The following is a 21,324-nucleotide window of genomic DNA, read 5'->3' as shown; positions in this document are numbered from 1 at the left end:
ATAACCAATTAAAGCCACCTATTTAATGTTCTTTTTTCTTGTAGCTCAGATTCTGGAACTTCAGAGGCTAGTCTTTCACCTCCTTCTTCCCCACCAAGCCGGCCCCGTAATGAATTGAATGTTTTTAATCGTCTTACTGTTTCTCAGGGAAACACATCAGTTCAGCAGGATAAGTAAGTCATTATGGAAAAGAGCCCCAACTATATTTATACAATATTCTGAACATTTCAATACAGTCTGTAGAAAACTCCTAGCCATCTCTGTGTGGGAGATGAAGTCTGACTTGTGAACTCTTGCCATATTTTATGCATTTTTTCCAATGGGAAAGGAACCATATGACCAAAATTAGAAAGAATTATTTTCCTGCTGAACATTATTCCCTGTTTGCATTGCTATACTTTCAGCACTTGTCTTGCCTTTTCTTTAACAATAAAATAGAATTGAAAAATCTTTGAGACTACTTATAATTTAGATTTTCTGGAATTCTTTCACTTTTATGAGCCTACAGAAGTCTTCAATCCTGATAGTTTGAATTGAAAAGAGGCAACTTATTTTACCTTTGGCAGATATAGCAGCTTATAGAACCATTGTTATATGTGTAACATGTTATTGTCATTTGACTGTTGTAGACCAGTTCACCACAAAACTTTAGTAATTGTGATCCTGGAATAAAATGGAGAGGGTAGGATTGGGAGCAGGTTGTGAGGGAGGAGAAGTTGGGGGGATGGAGAAAATATAATTTTCATCAGATTTGAAGTGAAAAGTATTGAACCAGAATCTTTCTTGCAAGAATTCCATACTAACAATACTGCCATAAGGTATTAATTAACTCTGACTTGTCTGCTTGGATTCTGAATGATAACACTGTGAATGTATGTACTTGATATCTGCCCTCCTCTACCCCAATTGCTTTCTGCACTAATACCTCCCTGTATACATCAATGGTCTCTGAAATTTATAGGATGCCATTTAGGATCTGTCTGGCATGTTTAGATCTTATTAAATGGCTCTATAAACTTAGAGACACATTATCATTTAAAAAGAATTTTTAATTTATTTACTTTATAGACAAACTTTTTATGTATATTAGATTTTAATATAGTTTGATCAGTAGATATCATGTCCTTTAAATCTATCTAGATAGCTAAATTCTTTGTGTATTATTAAACAAAATATTCTTTAAACATTGTCAAATTATTTCTGTCATTAATTGAGAAAAGATGAAAAACCCCAGGAATATCTTTGGAAAGTCTGTTTTCACTAGTTGTAAATCGGGTCTATCTGAATTGCTAAATCATGTCTATCTGACATTCATAGTGATAAAATTTTCTGTCTTTTGATAATCTTGACAATCTAATCACAATTCCATATTTTCTACTGAACTATTTATTTAAACTACCAATAATTTAACTTTGTTGTTGTCTCTATAAGCTAAAACTTAGAATAACTGACCACTTTTTAAAACTTGCCTACCCTTTACATGTTTCTTTGGGACTCCTTTTTAAGGCCATATTTTACTAGCAAGATGTAGATCCCACACATTGTTTCTGGTTATATTCTTTGCTGATACTCACCATATCCTTTTTCTCCTCAAGCCTATTGTACAGTCTAAGTATATTTTCATAATAATCAAATTCACTGCCAATACTTGGCAGTTTCAAGATAGGGTTAATAGGAGTGACTTGCCTACTTTCAAAATCCCATTAAAGTCTCCTATCTATTACCAAAGGGATTTCCTAATCAAAATAACTCATACATTTGAGATTAAGTTAAAACCAAAGGTTATTACATTTTCATTGATTTTCTTTCTGTGCAAAAACATAATGTATTTGTGTAACTTCAACATTAGAGTCTAGACCTAAAGTAATAATTATCAAGATGCACAAAATTTATCAATAGTTATTGAAATGTAAAAAAAATTTCTACTACTAGTCAAATTAAACGGAATACACTTTGAAGTGAAATATTTCATGTCCTTGGTATTGTTAATTTCCAGGATCCAAATTTTAGAAGTGAGAATAGATTCTGTAGATTAATAATAAACAGAAAGTTTTTTTCCCCCAAAGTCTTGCTAGAAAATGTAAGAATCAATTCTTTTTTTAGAACGTGGCTCAGCAACACTTTAAACCTGCTAATATTCAGTGCAAATAGAAAAAGCAGGGCACTGAAAAGGAAATGTTTGCTTTATATCTGTTATTCATGCTGTTGATTTTGAGTCCAAAGTCAGTGTCCTTACCTGTTGGCATCTGTATTCTTTCTCCTCATAATTCTAACTCTTTCACTATAGGTCTGATGAAAGTGACTCCTCTCTGTCGGAGGTACACAGGTACTTTCTTTTCTTCCTTTCCCACATTCTGGCATTTCATTGATGTTCTAAAGTGCCTTCCTAGAAATTCTAAGCAAACCTTATTTTTGTTGCATGTATCGTTTGTTATAAATCATATAAATGTGCTGATATTTCTAAACATAATTTTAATACATTTTTTGTGATCATACCTTGTAGATTAAATAGTGGTAAACTTTTTTGTATGATAGCTTAAAAATTGTGAAACTTGTTTCTGTTTGTAATCTAAATCTATTTTTTAAAAGAAATTAAGATTTATGAATATTAATGTAAAGAAAGTGTGTTGTCCTCAGTGATTATTTCTAGTGCCTCAAAATGTGGAAGGTGGATGAAGTATTTTTTCTTGTTGGTTTAGCAACTCTAAGTAAAAAGGTGATGTGATTTTTTTAAAAAAAGTATATTAGGTAAAAAAGGATACTATCATCTCCCTAATAGAACAAGAAATAGATATCAAAGGAGTTTTTTTTTTAAGAAAAAAAAATTTTTTACTGATAAATACATTTTTAAAGATGTGTTACTTTTTTCATGTTATGGATTTTTTGGAGGGCCCTTAATGTCTCTCTCTCTCTCTTTCTCTCATTCCCTCTCATCATTATCATTTTGTGTTCTCCCTCTTTGTTTTCCTTGTTTTATGGCCATTTTGCTGATCATCAGCAGATCCTCCAGAAGGTAGGCAGGGGGAGGGAGTGGAAATTAATTTTATTCACAATATTACAAGAGTTTACAGGTTTGCATGAAACAAAAATAAGTGTCTCTTTAGCCTTAAGATCTAGTCTGTTGTACAAATTTGCAATATTTAACCTTAAACTTAAAAAAATTGATTTTAATATTTCAGAACATGAATAGATTGATTCTAATAGAAAAAGAATACCACAGATGTGTTTTTCCAATATCTGTATTTTCTATTATCTTTGGCAGTTTACATAAAATATTAGCTCTAATCGTCTGGATATTTAAGAACACGTTCAATTATCTAATCAATACAATGATATGTTTAACATTGAGATTATTTTTCTTCAAAAGACTGAGCAATCAATGATATTAAAATATATCAAAATGAAAAAGAGGCATCCTGCTTCCCAGAAAATAACTGTGCATACATAAATCACTGGGGGAAAATATTTACTGACTACTTTTGTAATATTATAACCTTTGACATTACAGAATTATGCTGGATGTTACATCATAAGGGAAGCATTTAACAGATTTTTAGGCTAAAGCTTGTAATCTGAATGAAGGAAATCTTTTGGAGACATAGTATTACACAACTTAGGGTACTGTTTAGTTTCTTTTTTCTTCGGATGATTTGCATCATTAAATGCACATCAAAATAGCTCTTATGTTGTAAAAATGAATTGTTTTCTTAACAATCAGCTTTTGGGGTATACATGCATATGTCTTTTTCTGTTTGAGAAGTAACAGCAACAATCTACTGTTTATTAGAATCAGATCTTTTCAATATTTGAAGCAATGTTTGTAAATTTGATGGCTTCAGTTTATATCTATGAGCTTTACATCAATAAGATTTCAAAATGGCAGACTCAGAGTTTTGGTGGGGAGGGTTTGCTTCCTTTTTAGTTTTAATCTGCTTAAATTACAAACAAGTTGCTCAGCATTAATTTCAAAAATCTCAAATGGATATGTATGCAGATAATAGCATCAAACGCTGTAATTATGTACCTAGAGATAACAATTCCTAGTACCATTTTTAGTGATGAGAAACTTTTTTCACTTTTGAGATCATTGTAATTAGACCCTAAAAATAAAGGATTTTTTCTCCTTGACTCTAAATTTACCTCCTTTAAATTTCTGTTCATTAGTCTTTCATCAGCCCTCTTCACCTATACTGCATTAATCTTACATATCTTTTTTTGTATGTATTACAGCCCTTTAAACATTCAGTCCTTTTAAACTGTGCTATTGTATTCTCTCTCCAATGAGTGTTCTTTTATCATTTCAGTAGTTCTAGTTACATCATCTGTTTCTTATATAATATTCTTCATTCTGCTTCTATTGTTTTGGAAAGGCTCCAGTTTTTCAATGTTCTTAAAATGTGCATCTAGAACCACACCCTATTCCAGAATGTGGCCTAGGCAGAATATAGCAGGTCTATTCTTTTCTTTCTCCTGATGTATTTCCTTCTGTTGAACAAATCATTGACAGTGAATAGGTACATAAATGAATTTTATTTCAGTGATTTTCCCCAGGCAATATAATAAAGTATCCAGTTCTTTAACATATCAATGTAATAAGCATTCCTCTCTCTAGGGCTAGGGAAAGATTGACTGGATATTGGAGATCTTCCAGATTGACAGTGATATTGACTAGGTGTGACTCTTCAGTCACCTATGAAGCTACTTTACTATGATAGTTCCATACTTACCCACCTTGTCCACAAGATCATTATTTGAGTCTTATTGTATGGGATTTATTGGAGTCAACCTCTATTGTGAATAGAACATTCCCCAATTTGCTGCCCATTAGCCTTGCAAATAACTTCCCCCATGCGTTTGGTGAACCCATGTTTTGCTGATGAGCATTGATTTGTTTATAATGATTTGTTTAATATACTCCTCTATGAGACTCAACAAGAAGTTTTACCTCTTTGTAATTTGTGAAATCCACTTTTTTTCCTGCTTTAAAAAAATCGAGTCTACATGTTTTGTCACTTTTATTGATTTCTTAGAGTACCACCAATGATTCTGCCTCCACAGTGGTGTATATTTTCAAAACTCTGTGATATGATTTAAAACCAGAAATATTTGAACTCATTGAATAAATCGCCATCGTCAGCTCTAACTTATCTGGGGCTCACATTTCTTTTAAATCATTTATGCTCCTTCCATCTTGAAGATTACTTCCTTTCATCAAGAAGATGGAAACAAAACAGTTTTGCTTCATCCCTGTCTTTGTTCTAATATTATGCCATCTGTTTTATAGAATGGGCATATTTCAATGTAATCTATCTTCCTGCTCTGAGTAAAGGTACACTTATCATGTCTTAATCCTTTATCATATTTAGCTTTTCCAACATAATTATTTTAATTCAGGACCTATCTTAAACTCCTTTAGGATAGGGCCAGTGTTTTGATAGTCTTTATTTCCATAGTGCATAACCCAGTGGCATAAAGCAGAAATGACCGAAATACTAAATTTATGAGAAAGTTCTTTAACGAGTTTCACCATTATTTAAAATTCACATTCTTTTTTTCTAATCTTCTTTGAGATTGTGAGTTTTTCTTAAAGTTTAAAAAAAAAATCTTTTTGAACCATCCTTTCTTTAAGGAATTTGTGTTCATGCAATTATGCCTATCTTCAACTTTTGTTTGAAATCTGCTTTCTTGGTATTTTAGACAGTATGTTATATTTCCTTTAAAATGTTCATTTTGACATAGAATTACACTCCAGTATGGATGGCAAAGAGTCATGTCTTCCAGTTAGTCATCATTTCTACTTCTTCTTTATTTGTCTGAATTCAGAATATTCAAACAAATCCCAATATTGTTTCATTGTACTTTGGAGAGATGAAGTTTTTACTAAGAAAATTTAGATGAATTATAGGTTTGCTCTTTGCAGAACGTAGCAGATGCCTATTAGTTGATGCCCTCCATCACTACTATTACCATTTCACACTTTTAGTCTTGGTCCTTTTACTTTAGAAAGAGGCAAGAGAACAGTGTGGATTTTATTACTAATCATTTATAAAGACTTCTTAGACACAGAGAAAAAAGTGAAACTAATTTCATGATATAGTCTCATGATATAAGTGAATCTTGGTTTGTTTGTTTGTTTTTTTCCCCACCTCAGGGGTATAATCAACCCATTTCCTGCTTCAAAAGTAATCAGAGCTTCTCCACTTCAGTGTATTCACATAGCTGAAGGACATACAAAAGCTGTACTCTGTGTGGATTCTACTGATGATCTCCTCTTTACTGGATCAAAAGGTGCCAGAAGTTATCTAATGCAGATATTTAATAGGTTTTCTTATAGAAAAATGATTAAGTTTTTAATATGCTCTAAAAAACACCAGATTATTTAAGACCAACAAGAATCTTCTGATCATCTGACTCAACTCCTGAACTGTATAAAATAGAAAATTATTGCATAGTTGAGAAGAAAGGAAACCTTCTGTTGATGTTTTGTGAATACAATGATGAGAGACTACATCTCCCTTGAGCATTTGGGCACTTACTGAGTGTGAGATCCTGGATTTTGTAATGCAGGTTACATATAAATCTATAAAAGGTCATTAAAATTTGCAATGTGATAAAGAGAATAATATGGGTAGCAGCCACCATTTCTTGAGCTCTTACTATATATCAGGGGCTATGCTAGCCACTATACTAATATATCTCATTTAATTCTCACAATAACCTCAATGACATACATGTTGCATCCTCATTTTACAGATGAAGTAACTCAGGATTCAAGAGATTTTATTATTTTCCCTGATACATTTGGCTAGTGGGTGGAAGAATCAGAATTAGAAACCTAGGTCTACCCATCTCCAGTCCTGTACTCGTAACTATTTTGGCACAATTGCAATCAACTAGAAACCAACTATACTACTTTGAAGAGTTATAACTATAGTCTATAGACTAAGAGATTTGGAAAAGGGAGAGATTATGTCCACCTCTGAGTAACAAGGAAAGCTTTGACAAGGAGGCATTTAGGGCTAACCTTATTAGATGACTTGGATATTGATGTGTAAGAATAACAAATCAAGATTATAGAATAACATAAGCAAAGACGTGGAGGTAAAAGTGGAGTATATTTGGAAACTACGTCTAGTTAGGTTGAAAGGTAGAATATATGAAAGAAAAGTGGTAGACAATGAAACTAAAAAGGTGAAAAGACAACGTGTAGGAAATTGGGGAGCTAGTAAAAGTTTTTTTAGCATTTAAGGATAGTCCAATTTTCACGTTAATTCTCAAATATTGTTCATGATCTATGAAAGAAGTATAAGAATCTGTCAAGAATCTATTAATTGAGAATAATGGTATGCAGTTCCCCCAATTTAAAAAAAAATATGTTCTGTGAAAATATTATGTTTTTCTAATGCTTCAAATTAAATGTATTTCTCCAGGATAACTAGAGACAAATATTTGACATGTCAGAAAAGCCAAAAGAATAGTTTTGTAGTTATGTTTTTTGGGTTAAAAATTTAAAAAAATTTACTTGTCACTGACCCTTGAAAAAGAAAGGTGTGTGTGTTTACTAGTGTGGAGAGTGTTGAGAGGAGGTAGGAGTGTTACCAAATAGAATGTTATTGAAAGGCTGATCTAAGACTGACATTTTAAACTCAGAAGCAATTTGAAGAAAGACTCTTCTGATATGACTATTCCAAAAATTTTAAATAATTTTTAAAATACTATGTGACGTATACATGAGACATCCTTGACTTTCATCCAATCCTTTACACCTACTTTGCCTTTGAACCTGCTGCAGAGGGTCAAGGATGGAGTTAGGATGCCTATTGCAGGTTACCTGAATAATTGCCATGCCATTTCCTTCTCATAGAAGAAAAAATTATTTAAGTGATTTTTATTGTTAAGAGAATTTAAAATAGTTCATATTAACAGTATTTTCTCTTTTTAAATTTGTTTTAGATCGTACTTGTAAAGTATGGAATCTGGTGACTGGGCAGGAGATAATGGCACTGGGAGGTCATCCCAACAATGTCGTATCTGTAAAATACTGTAATTATACCAGTTTGGTCTTCACTGTATCAACATCTTATATTAAGGTGTGGGATATCAGAGATTCAGCAAAGTGCATTCGAACACTGACGTGAGTAAATTAAAGACAACGTGAGAGATGAATAGGTCCTTTAAAAACATATATATAAGAAATAGGACTGTAAATACATTTTAATTTATACCTGTTCACTCACCAGAATATGTTAAATTATTTACATTGAAAACACAGATAAAATATGAGGGGGAAAAACTGTTGATAAATAATGTAAGAACCTAGTTTTAAAAACGATGACATAAACCATATTTGATCTGTGACCTGTTCATGTTATGTTTTCTTCCTCCTAAATGCTAAAGTGTTACATTTTCATGCCATTTATTACTTGAGTTAAATGATTTATATTGCTTTCTTCAAATGACCACCACTTCTTGGAAAATGCTGAAATCACCATTGTAGGCTATGAAGAAGTACTTGTATGCTTTAATTAACAAAGATTGAATAGCTGAAAGTGTTTTTTGGGCAAACTGCTTTGGTGTTAGTGCAGATTTCATAACTGCAGGTTATGCTGGATAATTGGAGGATGAGTTTATTTTCTCTGTGTGTTATCATACATCTTTAAAAATGTAGAACAAAGAAATGATTATTTTTTTCATGTAACTGATGAATTATCTTACCCAATCAATGTTGACGTGAACTCTGTAATATTTTAAAAAAGAGAAGAAAGCATAGGAAAGGTTAATTTTTACCAATTTGTAGAGATAGTAGTGATTATGAACTTTAAGTGCTAATTTGTAATTTGGAAACTACTTAATTATTCCCTGAACTGAATTCAAGTCTCTTGAAGAAAATTTTGTAGAAAAATTTGTCTTATGTTAGAAATGTGTCAGTCTAGTTGAATTACTAAAATCAGATTTGAAAAGATTCATTATAACCTAATATTTTAGAAGTTAGCTGAGAAAATGTTTCAAAGTTTAAAAAATATATTTATCATGTAGAATTTATCTGAGGAAATAGATATAAACCATTATTTAAGTCTTTAGCACATAGTAGATACTCCATCTGTGACTGGGTTAAAGTAAACAAAAAACTGTAAATAATTTAAAAAGGTCCCTAGTATCTTTAATCCAGAAAGGCAACTCTTATATACAAAAGGAATATTGGTAAACCTGGCCCACAGGGATCTTCTGGAAAATTAATTACTTTTGTGGCACTGTATAATTTGTTGATTTTTTAAAAAAATCTTTGACATTTAGTCCTTTTTAAATGATATTTTAATCAACTGTTACTCAGGGCCTGGAATTCCTAGTATTATAATAGACATACAATGTAAGTTTTAAACCTTGTCAACTTGTTTTATTCATTCATTTATTCACCCTTTCACCAAAGACATATTTATTTATATGTGCTAACTATGTGATAGGTGCTATGTTAGACACTGTGCATATGGTGACAAAATAACACAGTTCTTGTTGCCTACAGCTAGTTTCCTAGGAATTCAAGGAGACCTAAGTCAAACTTAAGTTCAGAAATGTGACTTTTTTTTTCTTTTTTCTTTGTTTTGTATCTGTTAAGGTCTTCAGGTCAAGTTACTCTTGGAGATGCTTGTTCTGCAAGTACCAGCCGAACAGTAGCTATTCCTTCTGGAGAGAACCAGATCAATCAAATTGCACTAAACCCAACAGGCACTTTCCTCTATGCAGCTTCTGGAAATGCTGTCAGAATGTGGGATCTTAAAAGGTAGAATTTTTAAGACAACATACATCTTGCATATGGCAAATACAACTTTGGTTATTAAAAACACATTAATGGTCGGGTTCAGTGGTTCAGCCTGTAATCCCAGCACTTTGGGAGGCCGAGATGAGTGGATTGCCTGAGCCCACGGGTTCGAGACCAGCCTGGGCAACTTGGTGAGACCTCGTCTCTACAATAAGTAAAAAATTAGCCAGCAGTGGTAGCGCATGTCTGTAGTTCCGGCTACTTGGAAGGCTAAGGCAGAAGGATCGCCTGAGCCCAGCAGGCCGATGCTGGAGTGACTGTGAGTGTGCCATAGCACCCCAGCCTGGGTGACAGAGTGAGACTCCAACTCAAAAAACAAAAACAAAATAAACACACACACACACACACACACACACACACACACACACACACACACACATCAGTGCATGTAAATTCTAATTTTTATAACTCCAGAAGTTAATGTGAAACATAGGCTTTTCTATTCAGCACAACACCTCTAATGTCTCTTCTATCCTCATTAGCAGACTCACAGTTTTCTCTTTTCTAAATCTCCATTGCTGGAGAAAAAACAATATATGGAGAAAAATAGAATTGAAACATTACAGTCTCTTAATATTTGTCTATCCTAGTTTTACTAGTACTTTTGAGATAATTTTTTTTGCAATATTATTTAATATCTAATAGCTTAATTCTTTAGATTATAAAATTAATTTAATGACTTTGATCATAAGTCTTTGCAAGGTTTTTATGAATATAAAATATGTGAACTATGAAGAATTAAAAAGATAAAATGGTTGAAAAATGATACATTGAAATGTAATATGTTGTGTCTTTCACTTGATGTTTATTTGCCATGAAGTGTGAACTTTTGTCCTTTAGCTGGGTTTTATTTCAGCTTCTTTTCTAGTTTTTAAAATTTTGGCAGCAAGATAACATTCATTTATCAGATAACTAATATTTATTCAGCACCAATGATGTCAGGCATTGTATCAATAATGTGGTAGGTACTGGTAGGAATAAAGACTAAGTAAGACAAATGTGGCATCTACCTTTTTTTTTTTTTTTTGCCTACTTTGTGTAAGTGAATTACTGTGTGTCTAGGGGCATCTACCTTCTTAGAGAATATCTATAATGGAGGATAAAGGCCATTAAACAGGCTATTATAGGATACTAATTTCTAATTCAGGTAGTACAGAGTGTCTTTCATCCAGAACAGATGGCAAATCAAATGGATATTTATTTGAAAAAGTTTGAGAAACACTGGTGTTAGAATTTGTAACATCTAAAGCATGTTAAAGTATACCGAGAAAGTATAATAAACATAATTTATAAATAGTTGAGTGAGAAACAGAGGAAAACCACAGTACTGAATACTGTGATAAAAACGAAATGTAGAAAATTAAAAACAGTGCTTGTTTAATAAAGTTAGAAAAGAGGTGAGGACTTAGATTATTCTTTAAGAAATTAAATTTGATTTTAGTAGGAGCACCACAGAGGAAGATGGTCAAAGTCATATTAGGCAGAGAAGATGCTAGTCTTTGAAAATCTGCACTTTTAAATTTGCTGAAAAGTTAAATCCTGTGAAACCTGTTTGATTTCAGCAACATAATTAAATATAGATTCATCTTAACAAAGAAACTAAGAGAGTAGTTTTTAAGAAATTGATATCCTAGAAACTAAATACATCTCTTTATTCCAACAGTTTAATTTGAGATAGGACTCTGAAACAAAGGTTCATTGTTATCCTCTGACACATTTTTCTACCAACCAGATATCTGCCCTGGTCATATTTATATCTTTATAATAATTGATGAAATGTAATAACTGATAAAATGGATCACCTATTTTCTGATGTACACATCTGTACATACATGTATGTGCATAGATATATGTATGTATGTACCTAAGTGTATATATGTATATATCTGATATGTGTATTTGTGAAAATCTGTGTGTCTGGTAAGAAAATAATCTTACTTTCTCTACATTGTTACTGATTTTGTAGTTACAGCAGTGATACAGTTTTATTCAAATTCCAAATTGGACCTAATAGTGTCAGTCCTATGTTTACCACGTGTTACACATTTATGAGATTAGGATTTATGTGGATTTAGGTTGTAGTTAAAATGAGCCATTTTTTGGACTTTTGTTGGTTTTTGTTTACCGCCTAAATGACATCACTCACCTTTGGAATAACTTAGTTTTTGCTTACTCGCTTTCTCATAGATTATGTTAGGTTGACCATTTTTGACTCTAATTTGATGAGAGTTTCATACAGGTGGAGTGAAATGAAAAAAGCTGGGCATGGGAGTGTGTACCTGTAGTTCAGCTTCTCAGAAAACTGACACAGGAGGATCACTTAAGTCCAAGATTTCGAGGCTGCAATGAGCTATGGTTGTGCCACTTCACTTCAGCATGAACAACATAGTGAGATTCCCATCTCTAAAAAATTAAAGCAAAGAAAAAGAAAATAAATAGTGAACAATTTTGTGAAAGAATGTAGATTGTTTATGTTGAAACTTATTCCCATCATGCTAAGAAATATTTTCAAACAAAATTATTTTTCTTTCTTTTTAAAGATTTCAGTCTACAGGAAAGTTAACGGGACACCTAGGTCCTGTTATGTGCCTCACTGTAGATCAGATTTCCAATGGACAAGATCTAATCATCACTGGCTCCAAAGATCATTACATCAAAGTATGTATAATAAAGTTTTTAAATTATATATTCACCTCTTAAATAATAACGGTGAAGTATTTGGACTTATCTAGGACCCCTTTCATAAAAGATAGATTGAAAACAAAATGAACAAGTAACACGAATATTAATAGAAAAACTTAGAAAATTGAAAGGACTTTAAAGACCTTTTTGCTCAGTCTTCCAATTAATACACATGTCTCATTATCACCATAGTTTATCCTGATGATATTATGGTCTTTAGAATTTTATGAAGTTAGCAGATAAGGTGAGGAAAGTTACATAGTTTGTTCCCAGAAATGTTAAATTTGAGACACAGACGACATTGATATGTAGACCAGCAGTCATTAGAAAGAGAAGTCTAGAGCTCAGAATAAGCTGTTACTAGAGAAGCATTCAAATACAAGCAGATTTTTTGAGAAGTTAAGAGTTAATGATGCGGCCAAGGGAGAGAATGGTTGACTGAGGACTGAGGCTTGGGGAATACCTATAAAAACCAATGGGAATAAAAAGAGGATACATTAAAAAAGAGGGGTAGGTAGAATGTACGCAAGTGCTTGTTCTAGAAACTTGATTAAGCAATGAGAGATAGGACAGTGACTTGAAATTAGAATAGTTAAGAGGAGAGAATTTTATATTCAGGAAACTTGAACATATTTATATGCTTAGAAAATAGGCTTGGTCAGGTGTGGTGGCTCACCCCTGTAGTCCCAGCACTTTGGAAGGTCAGGGTGGGAAGGGTTGCTTGAACCCTGGAGTTTGAGACCAGCCTAGGCAATGTTGCGAGACTTTGTCACTGCAAAAAATGCTTGGTGGTGTGTGCCTGTAGTTTCAGCTACTCTAGGGGCTGAGGTGGGAGGATCCCCTGAACCTAGGGGGTCAAGGCTGCAGTAAGCTGTGATCATGCCACTCGCTCTAGCCTGGACAACAGAGTGAAACCCTGGCTCAAACAAAACAAAATAAGACCAAATAAAAAGTAAAAGAAGAAGAAAAAAGAAAGAAAGAAAAAGGAAAAGAAGAGAAAAGAACAAGAAAATAGGGTTAGTGGAGAGGGAATGAGTGAAAAGAAGAGTGAAGTGGTAGCCCCTAGTAAGGGTGGCATGAGGAGTTAGAATCAGATTATAGATGTGAACATTGGAAAGAATTAAATATACTTTAGCCTCTGATAAAGAAGGAGAGGCTGAAAAGATATTTGAAGATATAAGGAAACTTTAGAATGAAGGGGAGAATCCAAAATGTTTATTTTTTGATTACACTAGCTTTTTCAGGAAAGCACAAGATTATTTTTGAAGAGAGTTGAGGGCAACTGAGGAAAGTGAAAAGGTTTTGAACAGCGGCATTGAGGAACCAGAGATGACCTCCAGGACTGTAGAGTTACTTAATAGTGGTTAAATTATATTGTTTATTTATATTTCAACTGGATTTATATGTGATATTTTTATTTTTGAACATAACATTTGTGTACTCATACATGAAAAAATCTGGTTGCCTTTCTTAAAAGCTTTACAGCCATGTACACATGTGACATGCAAGGAAAAGTAATATGAAATAGGTCAAGTTCATCCACAATGTCTTTCATACCAGGCTAATTTAATTAGCTTAGTATAGCATGCATAAAAACAACAAAATGAGACAATAAATAACATCAGGGTGCATTGGTTTGTGCCTGCAGTCTAGCTACCCGGGAGGCTGAGGTGAGAGGATCACTTGAGCCCAGGAGTTCAAGGCTGTAGTGAGCTATGATCCCACCATTGTACTCTAGTCTGGGTGACATAGTGAGACTCCATACCAAAAAAAAAAGAAAAAGAAAAAATTAACAAAACATATCATGTTTGATTAATGTACATGTGTATGTGTTTCTATGAATGTAAGGTGCTTATGTGTAAGTTAACAGGATAACTGCTCTCTGCTTTTTTTAGATGTTTGATGTAACTGAAGGAGCTCTTGGAACTGTGAGTCCCACCCACAATTTTGAACCCCCTCATTATGATGGCATAGAAGCACTAACTATTCAAGGGGATAACCTATTTAGTGGATCCAGAGATAACGGAATCAAGAAATGGGACTTAGCTCAAAAAGACCTTCTTCAGGTAATGCAAAACATTTTTATGGCATTTCAAAACCTCTCAGTAATCTGCATAAGGACTTGAAGAGCTTCTATGCAGACTTCTATTGTTTAGGGATAATCTTAATAAGGGCTTTCTCTTAAAGAATATTTCATCATCACCTACCAGAGTTACTAATTAGAAGAAGGGAAAACATTTACTAATATTTGCTAGATAATAGAAGAATAGACATTTTTAAGAGTTAAAAGATCTGGAATTGACCCACGCATGTGTTCATTATATAAAATCAACCTTGGGGTAGAGCAGCTGCAGTCTCTCATTTTGTTTTGCTTTTGTTTTACATACATTTATTCCAAAGAGTACCAAGATTAGCTAAATTCAAGAGTAAAATGAATGATTCCTTATCTACAAGAGCATTTTCATGCATCCAAGGGTGGTGGTTCTCTCATTTCCTACAAAATAGTAGTTGGGTTGAGGTGTTGAATGAACACATTCAAATATTGATATCGTTTTCTAATTCCCTGTGGAAGAAATTAGCTAACATGAAATTGTTCTCAATTGTCAAGTCTTTCTTTATGTATGTATGGGTATGTATGTATTCCATTGCGACCACTTTCCTGGTGGTAATCAGCAGATGAAAACAAAATGAACAAGTAACATGAATATTAATAGAAAAACTTGGTAACAGATGCATATACAGTATCGTATTTAAAATATTTTTAAAGACAATCATGATTGTGATTTTACACTATACATGTAAATGTATTTGTGCATATAGTCATATAACTATGTAATTATTGTTTGTTCATTGTGAAATACATAGATTACCTCTGGTCTTATACCAACTTCAGGTCTTTATATTCTCTACCAGGGGTTAAAACTAGTGATTTTATGAGGCAATCTTTATGGTCCACATACTAGGTTATAGTTCTCAAGCTTGTTTTATGAGGTACATTTTAAAGAAAGGTGAGCTATTTATTGTCCAAGAAGGGGATATAATGCTTGAAAAAGTCTTGTATGTTTTCAGGACCTTTTGGATTCTATAGATTATTAACATTTTAGGTCTTTATTACTGAGAACAATGATGATAATTAATGAGGCAAGTTACAGATTATTTACTTAAGTCACTAAGAATGTTTGCATAGAAAATGAACTCTTACAGTTTTCAGGCCATTCCAACTATTAAGTTTTATCAACAAAAATGTTCACGACTTATTTTGATATAAGAATGTCATTTTGGAAGTCTCCCCATATGCTGCTGACTTCTCCTTTTTCTCTCAGCAAGTTCCAAATGCACATAAGGATTGGGTCTGTGCCCTGGGAGTGGTGCCAGGCCACCCAGTTTTGCTCAGTGGCTGCAGAGGAGGCATTTTGAAACTCTGGAACATGGATACTTTTGTGCCAGTTGGAGAGATGAAGGGTCATGACAGTCCTATCAATGCCATATGTGTTAATTCCACGCACGTTTTTACTGCTGCTGAGTAAGTTTTTTTATGTAGTTTTTCTCTGTATTGGTTGCTTGTGTTCAGAGTTAATAAGTATTATAAGTTGTAAATATTTAGAAACATTGAACATATGAAATCCTTGTATTATCTTCCTTCTAATATTTGTTTAAGAAATCTTGTTTATATTTTCTGATGTACATGGTAGGCAGTGAATTCAGATTGCCCAGGTTCATGACAATACTGTTACTCCTCTATTAGCACTCTGTTTATTTTAGGAAGTTTGCTGCCACATCTTTCCTTGATGATTTCAATTTTTAAAAAATAATTCATGGATGACTAATTTCTAAAGATTTATATTTTCAGAAAGGCAACACATGTGCCATTCTTTGTATTTAGGACAAATCATTTTTAAAACTCTATGTTTCTTCCTTTTTATAAAGTATAAGTACATAGTAATAACATCTGCTTCCTCCCTCTTGTGGATGGCTGGATTGATTGATTCATTTGTTTATTCACAATGAACCTCCTATGCACTGGGCAATGTTCGCGGCTCCTGGGAATAGAGCAGTGAACAAAACAGATCCAAACCCCGGTTTATATTCTAATGAGAAGAAATGGAAAATAAATAAGTAGAATATGTTAGATGGTGACAGGTTGAGTGGTGAAAAATAAAGCAGGGAAAGGGGATGGGAGGTTCCTTGGGCAAGGTTTACAAAACAGGGTGAACAGTGAAGGCCTCACTGAGAAAGTGATACTTAAGAAGATGCTTGAAGGAGGTGGAAAGATGTTGTGACCATAAAAATGGTGTAACATGTGTGTAAAGACTTTGGAAAGAAAATCAAATGTAATATAATGTGAGGTGTTGGGCCCATTTAAATAAGATGTAATTTCTTATGATTATCTATCTAAGAAATCCCCCTATTTCATTTGTGTATCATTTGTTAATTAAATTTAAGCACTGCCTTGATTCAGTATATCCCAAATCCATAAACACCCTGATTCTATTTTGAAACCTCTACTTTATTTCCATCTCATTTCTTATTATTTGTGCTGTTTCCATGAAATCTCTACGGTACACCAAAGCCAATTTATTTTGTTTTTCTAAGGTGCTTACTTTTGATGCTTCACTGATGCAATCTTCAGGATGCATTACTTTCTTAAAAGTTACCACTTTTGTTTATTTCCTTGGAAACTTGTTATGTCCTTGATAAGTTATTGGAAATAACTTAATAGTACTCAAAGCTTGGGACACCCAGTGTAAGGCTAAGTGTTATACATCACTGAGGCTTAGGGATTGATGTTACTGTACTTACCTCTCATGATAATGGACTCATTTTTGAGTAATTAAACTTTTTCTCAGTTTATTCGAAGTATATCAGATGCAAATGTATTTGCTACATATTTTTAAAATCATAGGAAAATAGCCAATAAAATCAGAAGGCCCATTTTAAAATTAGTTCTACTTATTTGTTATTTAGCAAACATTTATATAGTGCTTACTGACACTGAAGCATCGTTCTTACTGCTTTTTAGGCATTAACTCATTTAGTTCTTATAATAACTCTAGAAGATAAGTATTATTATTGTTATCATTATTATCCCTATTTTACAGTGGGAAAACTGGGACACTTTATATAGTAATTTCATCATATCTGTCATTTCTGGATTGGTATCACTAATTGATATTTCTTGTAATTACTGGTCCAATTCTTCCTGCTTTTTTATGCCAAGTAATATTTTATTTGATGCTAGACATTATAATATTATATTTTAAGTATCTTGATTTTGTTTTATTTTGCGTTCCTTTAGAGAATGTAGGGCTTTGCTTGCCAGGTGGTTGAATTACTTGTAATTCAGTTTCATCTTTTTCAGATTTGTTTCCAACCTTTGTCATGTAGGTCTAGAATAGCCTTTACTTCCGGGTTAGTTAGCTCTTCTACCAAGGTTTTACTCTACCTTGGATTTCTACTGAATATCCAGTGCATTCAGTGATATCTCTCTACTATGCTAGTCAGAACTTGAAAATATCCTGTTCCTGCGTAAACTCTGGGATTGGTTCACTGTATAGTTCTCTGACAGTTGTTTTTTGTCTAGCTTTACAGTCTCACTCAACTGATGTGCAACTTGGCATTCACTCAAGGACTTGAGGGGAAATTTATATAGAGTTATAGAGTTCTTTCTCTGCATAGATCTCTTCTCTTCTCTACTTGGTATTGCACATTCCAGATTTTGTTTTCTTTCTCTTCAAATCAGTGATTCTGCGGTTCTCTGCCTGGATTCTCCCTCCCCGTGATGTAGTGTAGAAAACGTTTCCAGACAGAAAGCCATTGCTATCATAGAGTTTGTCTTCTATGTTTCCCTTTTCTCAGGGATCACAGCCCTGCACTGCTTGTTGCTTGGTGTCTGAAAACAGCTGTTCCACTTGCCTAGACTATTTCTCCTTCAAAGTTCTTCCAAGTCTTTCTTTCTCAGTAAGAATATCCTGACCATTTTATTTAAAACTGTAATCTCTCTTATCACCCAGTACGCCTAATCCTCCTTGTCACGTCCACTTTTTTTGTTCTATAGCACTTATATCTTCTAATATTCTCCATAGTTTAATCATCTATTATGGTTTATTGTCGGTTTCCTTTTGCTAGAATGTATGCTCTACAAAGGCAGAGGTTGTAGGCTTTTAAATTTATTTTTTGTTAAAAAAAAAAAAGGTATCCCAAGCATCTAGAACAGTGCTAGCACGTAGCAAGTTCTCAATAAACATTTTCTGAGTAAATGGTTGAATGAATGGTTACGATTATCAGTGTACATGTGCTGAGTGGGATGGAAATCCTGCCCTGACCCCTCCCTGCTCAGAAGCTTCCCTGTGACCTTCAGGCCATTGTGTCTGAAGACCTCTGACCTGATGTCACCTTATATATTGTTTATTGAAATAATATGCACAGATCCAGTATTAAGAGATGGAGCTCTAGGGCCAGAGTGGCTGGGTTCAAATCTCGGCTCTGTCACTTTGCAATCTGGGCCTCAATCTGTTCCTCAATAAAAAGAGTATCATAGCAGTATCTGTCTTTAATGATAGTGAAAAGGAATACATATATATTAAATGTGTTAATGTATACAAAGGGCACATAGTAACAATGCCTGTCACGTAGTAAGGTCTTGATAATATGAGCTATTATCATTTTCATTGTTATGAAACATATTTGCTATACTTACGAGACAATGTATGTTTTTATTTGCATTTATTAAAGACCTAGTTATCAAATGTTTCCATGATAAGAAATTCCACGGGCTATTTATCCTTTGGCCTCTGTTCATATGTCCATTTTTAATTTATTGTTTTGTAGTGATCGAACTGTGAGAATTTGGAAAGCTCGCAATTTGCAAGATGGTCAAGTCTCTGACACAGGAGATCTGGGGGAAGATATTGCCAGTAACTAAACATGAAAGAAGACAAGTCATAAACTGAATACTGTGATAATACTCTCTATGTTCTATATGGAAAATGTTGTCCTGCATTTATTAGACAAAAACTTATGAATGGGATTAACTGGAAAATATATCTGAATCTAACTGCTGACTATAAATGGTATTCTCATAAAATTGTGTATTATCCTGTGTGCTTAACTTTAAGATCTACCAATACATATAGATCCTAAAATTGATAGCTGCTTTATTTGCACTTTTTATTGTGGCTGAATTTTTGTGCCTAACTATATCACACACCTTTAAATTATTTGAATTATAAGATGTCTGCTTTTGCAACAGTCTGAAGACACACCTGGAATACAATGCAACCCACTGTTAACTCATTCATATAGTCTATTCAAGTGATTCATGTGTTTAAACATATTGGGAATGTTAGCCAAATTGTGGTCTGCTTGTCAGGTATTTGTATTATCTATAGAGGGTTTCCAAATTTCAAAGTTCATTTAATAGAATGAAAAAAATAAGAGATGAGAATATTATTAATGACTTTGTCTAAAGTGGAATTGACCATAACCTACTAACAGAGAAGGTTTAACAGTTTGTGTTAAATTTTGGCATTTACTTAAACTGACCAAAGTTTTGCAGCTGTGCTATATTCTGTGCTCAGGACTAAAATGCTGTTAAATTGTTGTTGTTGTTTTTAGTGCTGTGCATATGTTCTGTGATGGGAAACATTTAATGACCTAGCAGAAATATATTTTGGTCTATTTTCCTATGGAGTTGTTTCTATTATCACCATTTAATTTCGTGTTTCTTTAATAGTAGTATTTCCTTCCTTTGTATCTAATTTTTTTATATGCTGCTAAATATATTTTAAATACACTATGTTCGCAAACTTTGGTAGCTATGATGAGAACTATTATCATCTGTGGTGGGAAAAGCTATGTAAATAGGTAGATTGTATAGAGAGATTATCTTGGGTTCTGCCTGTATGAATTTTTAAATGCTGTAGATTGGATTTTGCAAAAGGATGTACATTTCTGTTTGCTCAGAATATTAATTTGTAAATTCAGCAAGTTTAATTTTTATGTAGATGGTATAACATTTGAAAATACTGTGTCATGTGATTTTTTTCCCCCTGAAAATATTTGCTTGTAAATGAAAACTTATCTAGGGCTTAAATAAATGTGTTGCTATGAATTATTTTTATTTTATTGTTCTTTTTCTAACTGTAAGATACTGACCAGTGTTTTTTAAAACTTTGTTTTTTCCGTGTGAGATAAGAAAAAGGCTTGTTATCCAGCAATTCATTATGTTCCTTTCTTTGCTTACTAGACATGAAATATTCTTGAAAAGTTTAAACATTAACCCAATATTTATAAATCATGGAAACTCACTATTTGAAGGAACTAAATCAAACTATGCACTTTAGGGATTTGAACATAGATGACTAAACAAAAAATTATTCCCATAAATGTTAGGATAGTAGTGACCTCAGTCACCTAGAGAGGAGAGTGATGGATGGTGATTGGCAGGTGTCACTGCAGGTGAGTTGGGATGGTAGAGGGGGTGTGGAGGGTGCTTATGGATTCCTAGCAAGTTGTATTCTTTGACATGGGTACTAAATCTAAGCATCCATTTTACATATATATGTTAAACTGTACCTATGTTTCTCTGTCTTCTTTATGTATGTATTCCATGTTTCATAACAAAATATTTTTTGAAAAATATTTTAAGGAAATGATTTTCCTGTAGAGACAAAACACAGCTGTTAGGTAGGTGCAAAGGCAGTAGAAGTTTTGGACCATGAATTTTAAATCATTATAACTAGGCTCAAACACATCTTTATTAATCAAAATCAGAACCATTACAATCAACACATTTTTGCCAACAAGAAATACGTTTAATTCTGTAG

The 21,324-nt window shown here is 33.2% G+C and overlaps 1 protein-coding gene across 4 annotated transcripts in view; it reads left to right on the top strand.

Moving 5' to 3' along the window:
- KIF21A (kinesin family member 21A) overlaps positions 1-20,612 on the top strand; it is a 71,914-nt gene extending 51,302 nt beyond the window's left edge. For 2 of the 4 annotated variants that reach the window (XM_021711387.1, XM_021711385.1), the window contains 10 exons: positions 45-173; positions 2,288-2,326; positions 2,999-3,013; positions 6,152-6,288; positions 7,954-8,134; positions 9,614-9,778; positions 12,358-12,475; positions 14,395-14,565; positions 15,823-16,022; positions 19,328-20,612. In XM_021711387.1, coding sequence (XP_021567062.1) covers positions 45-173; positions 2,288-2,326; positions 2,999-3,013; positions 6,152-6,288; positions 7,954-8,134; positions 9,614-9,778; positions 12,358-12,475; positions 14,395-14,565; positions 15,823-16,022; positions 19,328-19,421 — 1,249 coding nt within the window. In that variant the 3' untranslated portion in view covers positions 19,422-20,612. The remainder of the gene's footprint in view (positions 1-44; positions 174-2,287; positions 2,327-2,998; positions 3,014-6,151; positions 6,289-7,953; positions 8,135-9,613; positions 9,779-12,357; positions 12,476-14,394; positions 14,566-15,822; positions 16,023-19,327) is intronic. The other 2 variants (XM_021711386.1, XM_021711388.1) reach the window with 2 other exon arrangements.
- The last annotated feature ends 712 nt before the right edge of the window (positions 20,613-21,324 follow it).

Source organism: Carlito syrichta, unplaced genomic scaffold (assembly GCF_000164805.1).
Source record: "Carlito syrichta isolate Samal-C Ts95f unplaced genomic scaffold, Tarsius_syrichta-2.0.1 Scaffold302225, whole genome shotgun sequence".
NCBI classification, from domain to species: domain Eukaryota; kingdom Metazoa; phylum Chordata; class Mammalia; order Primates; family Tarsiidae; genus Carlito; species Carlito syrichta.
Note: the sequence above shows the minus strand (reverse complement) of the source record. Positions and strands in the feature narration are given on the sequence as shown.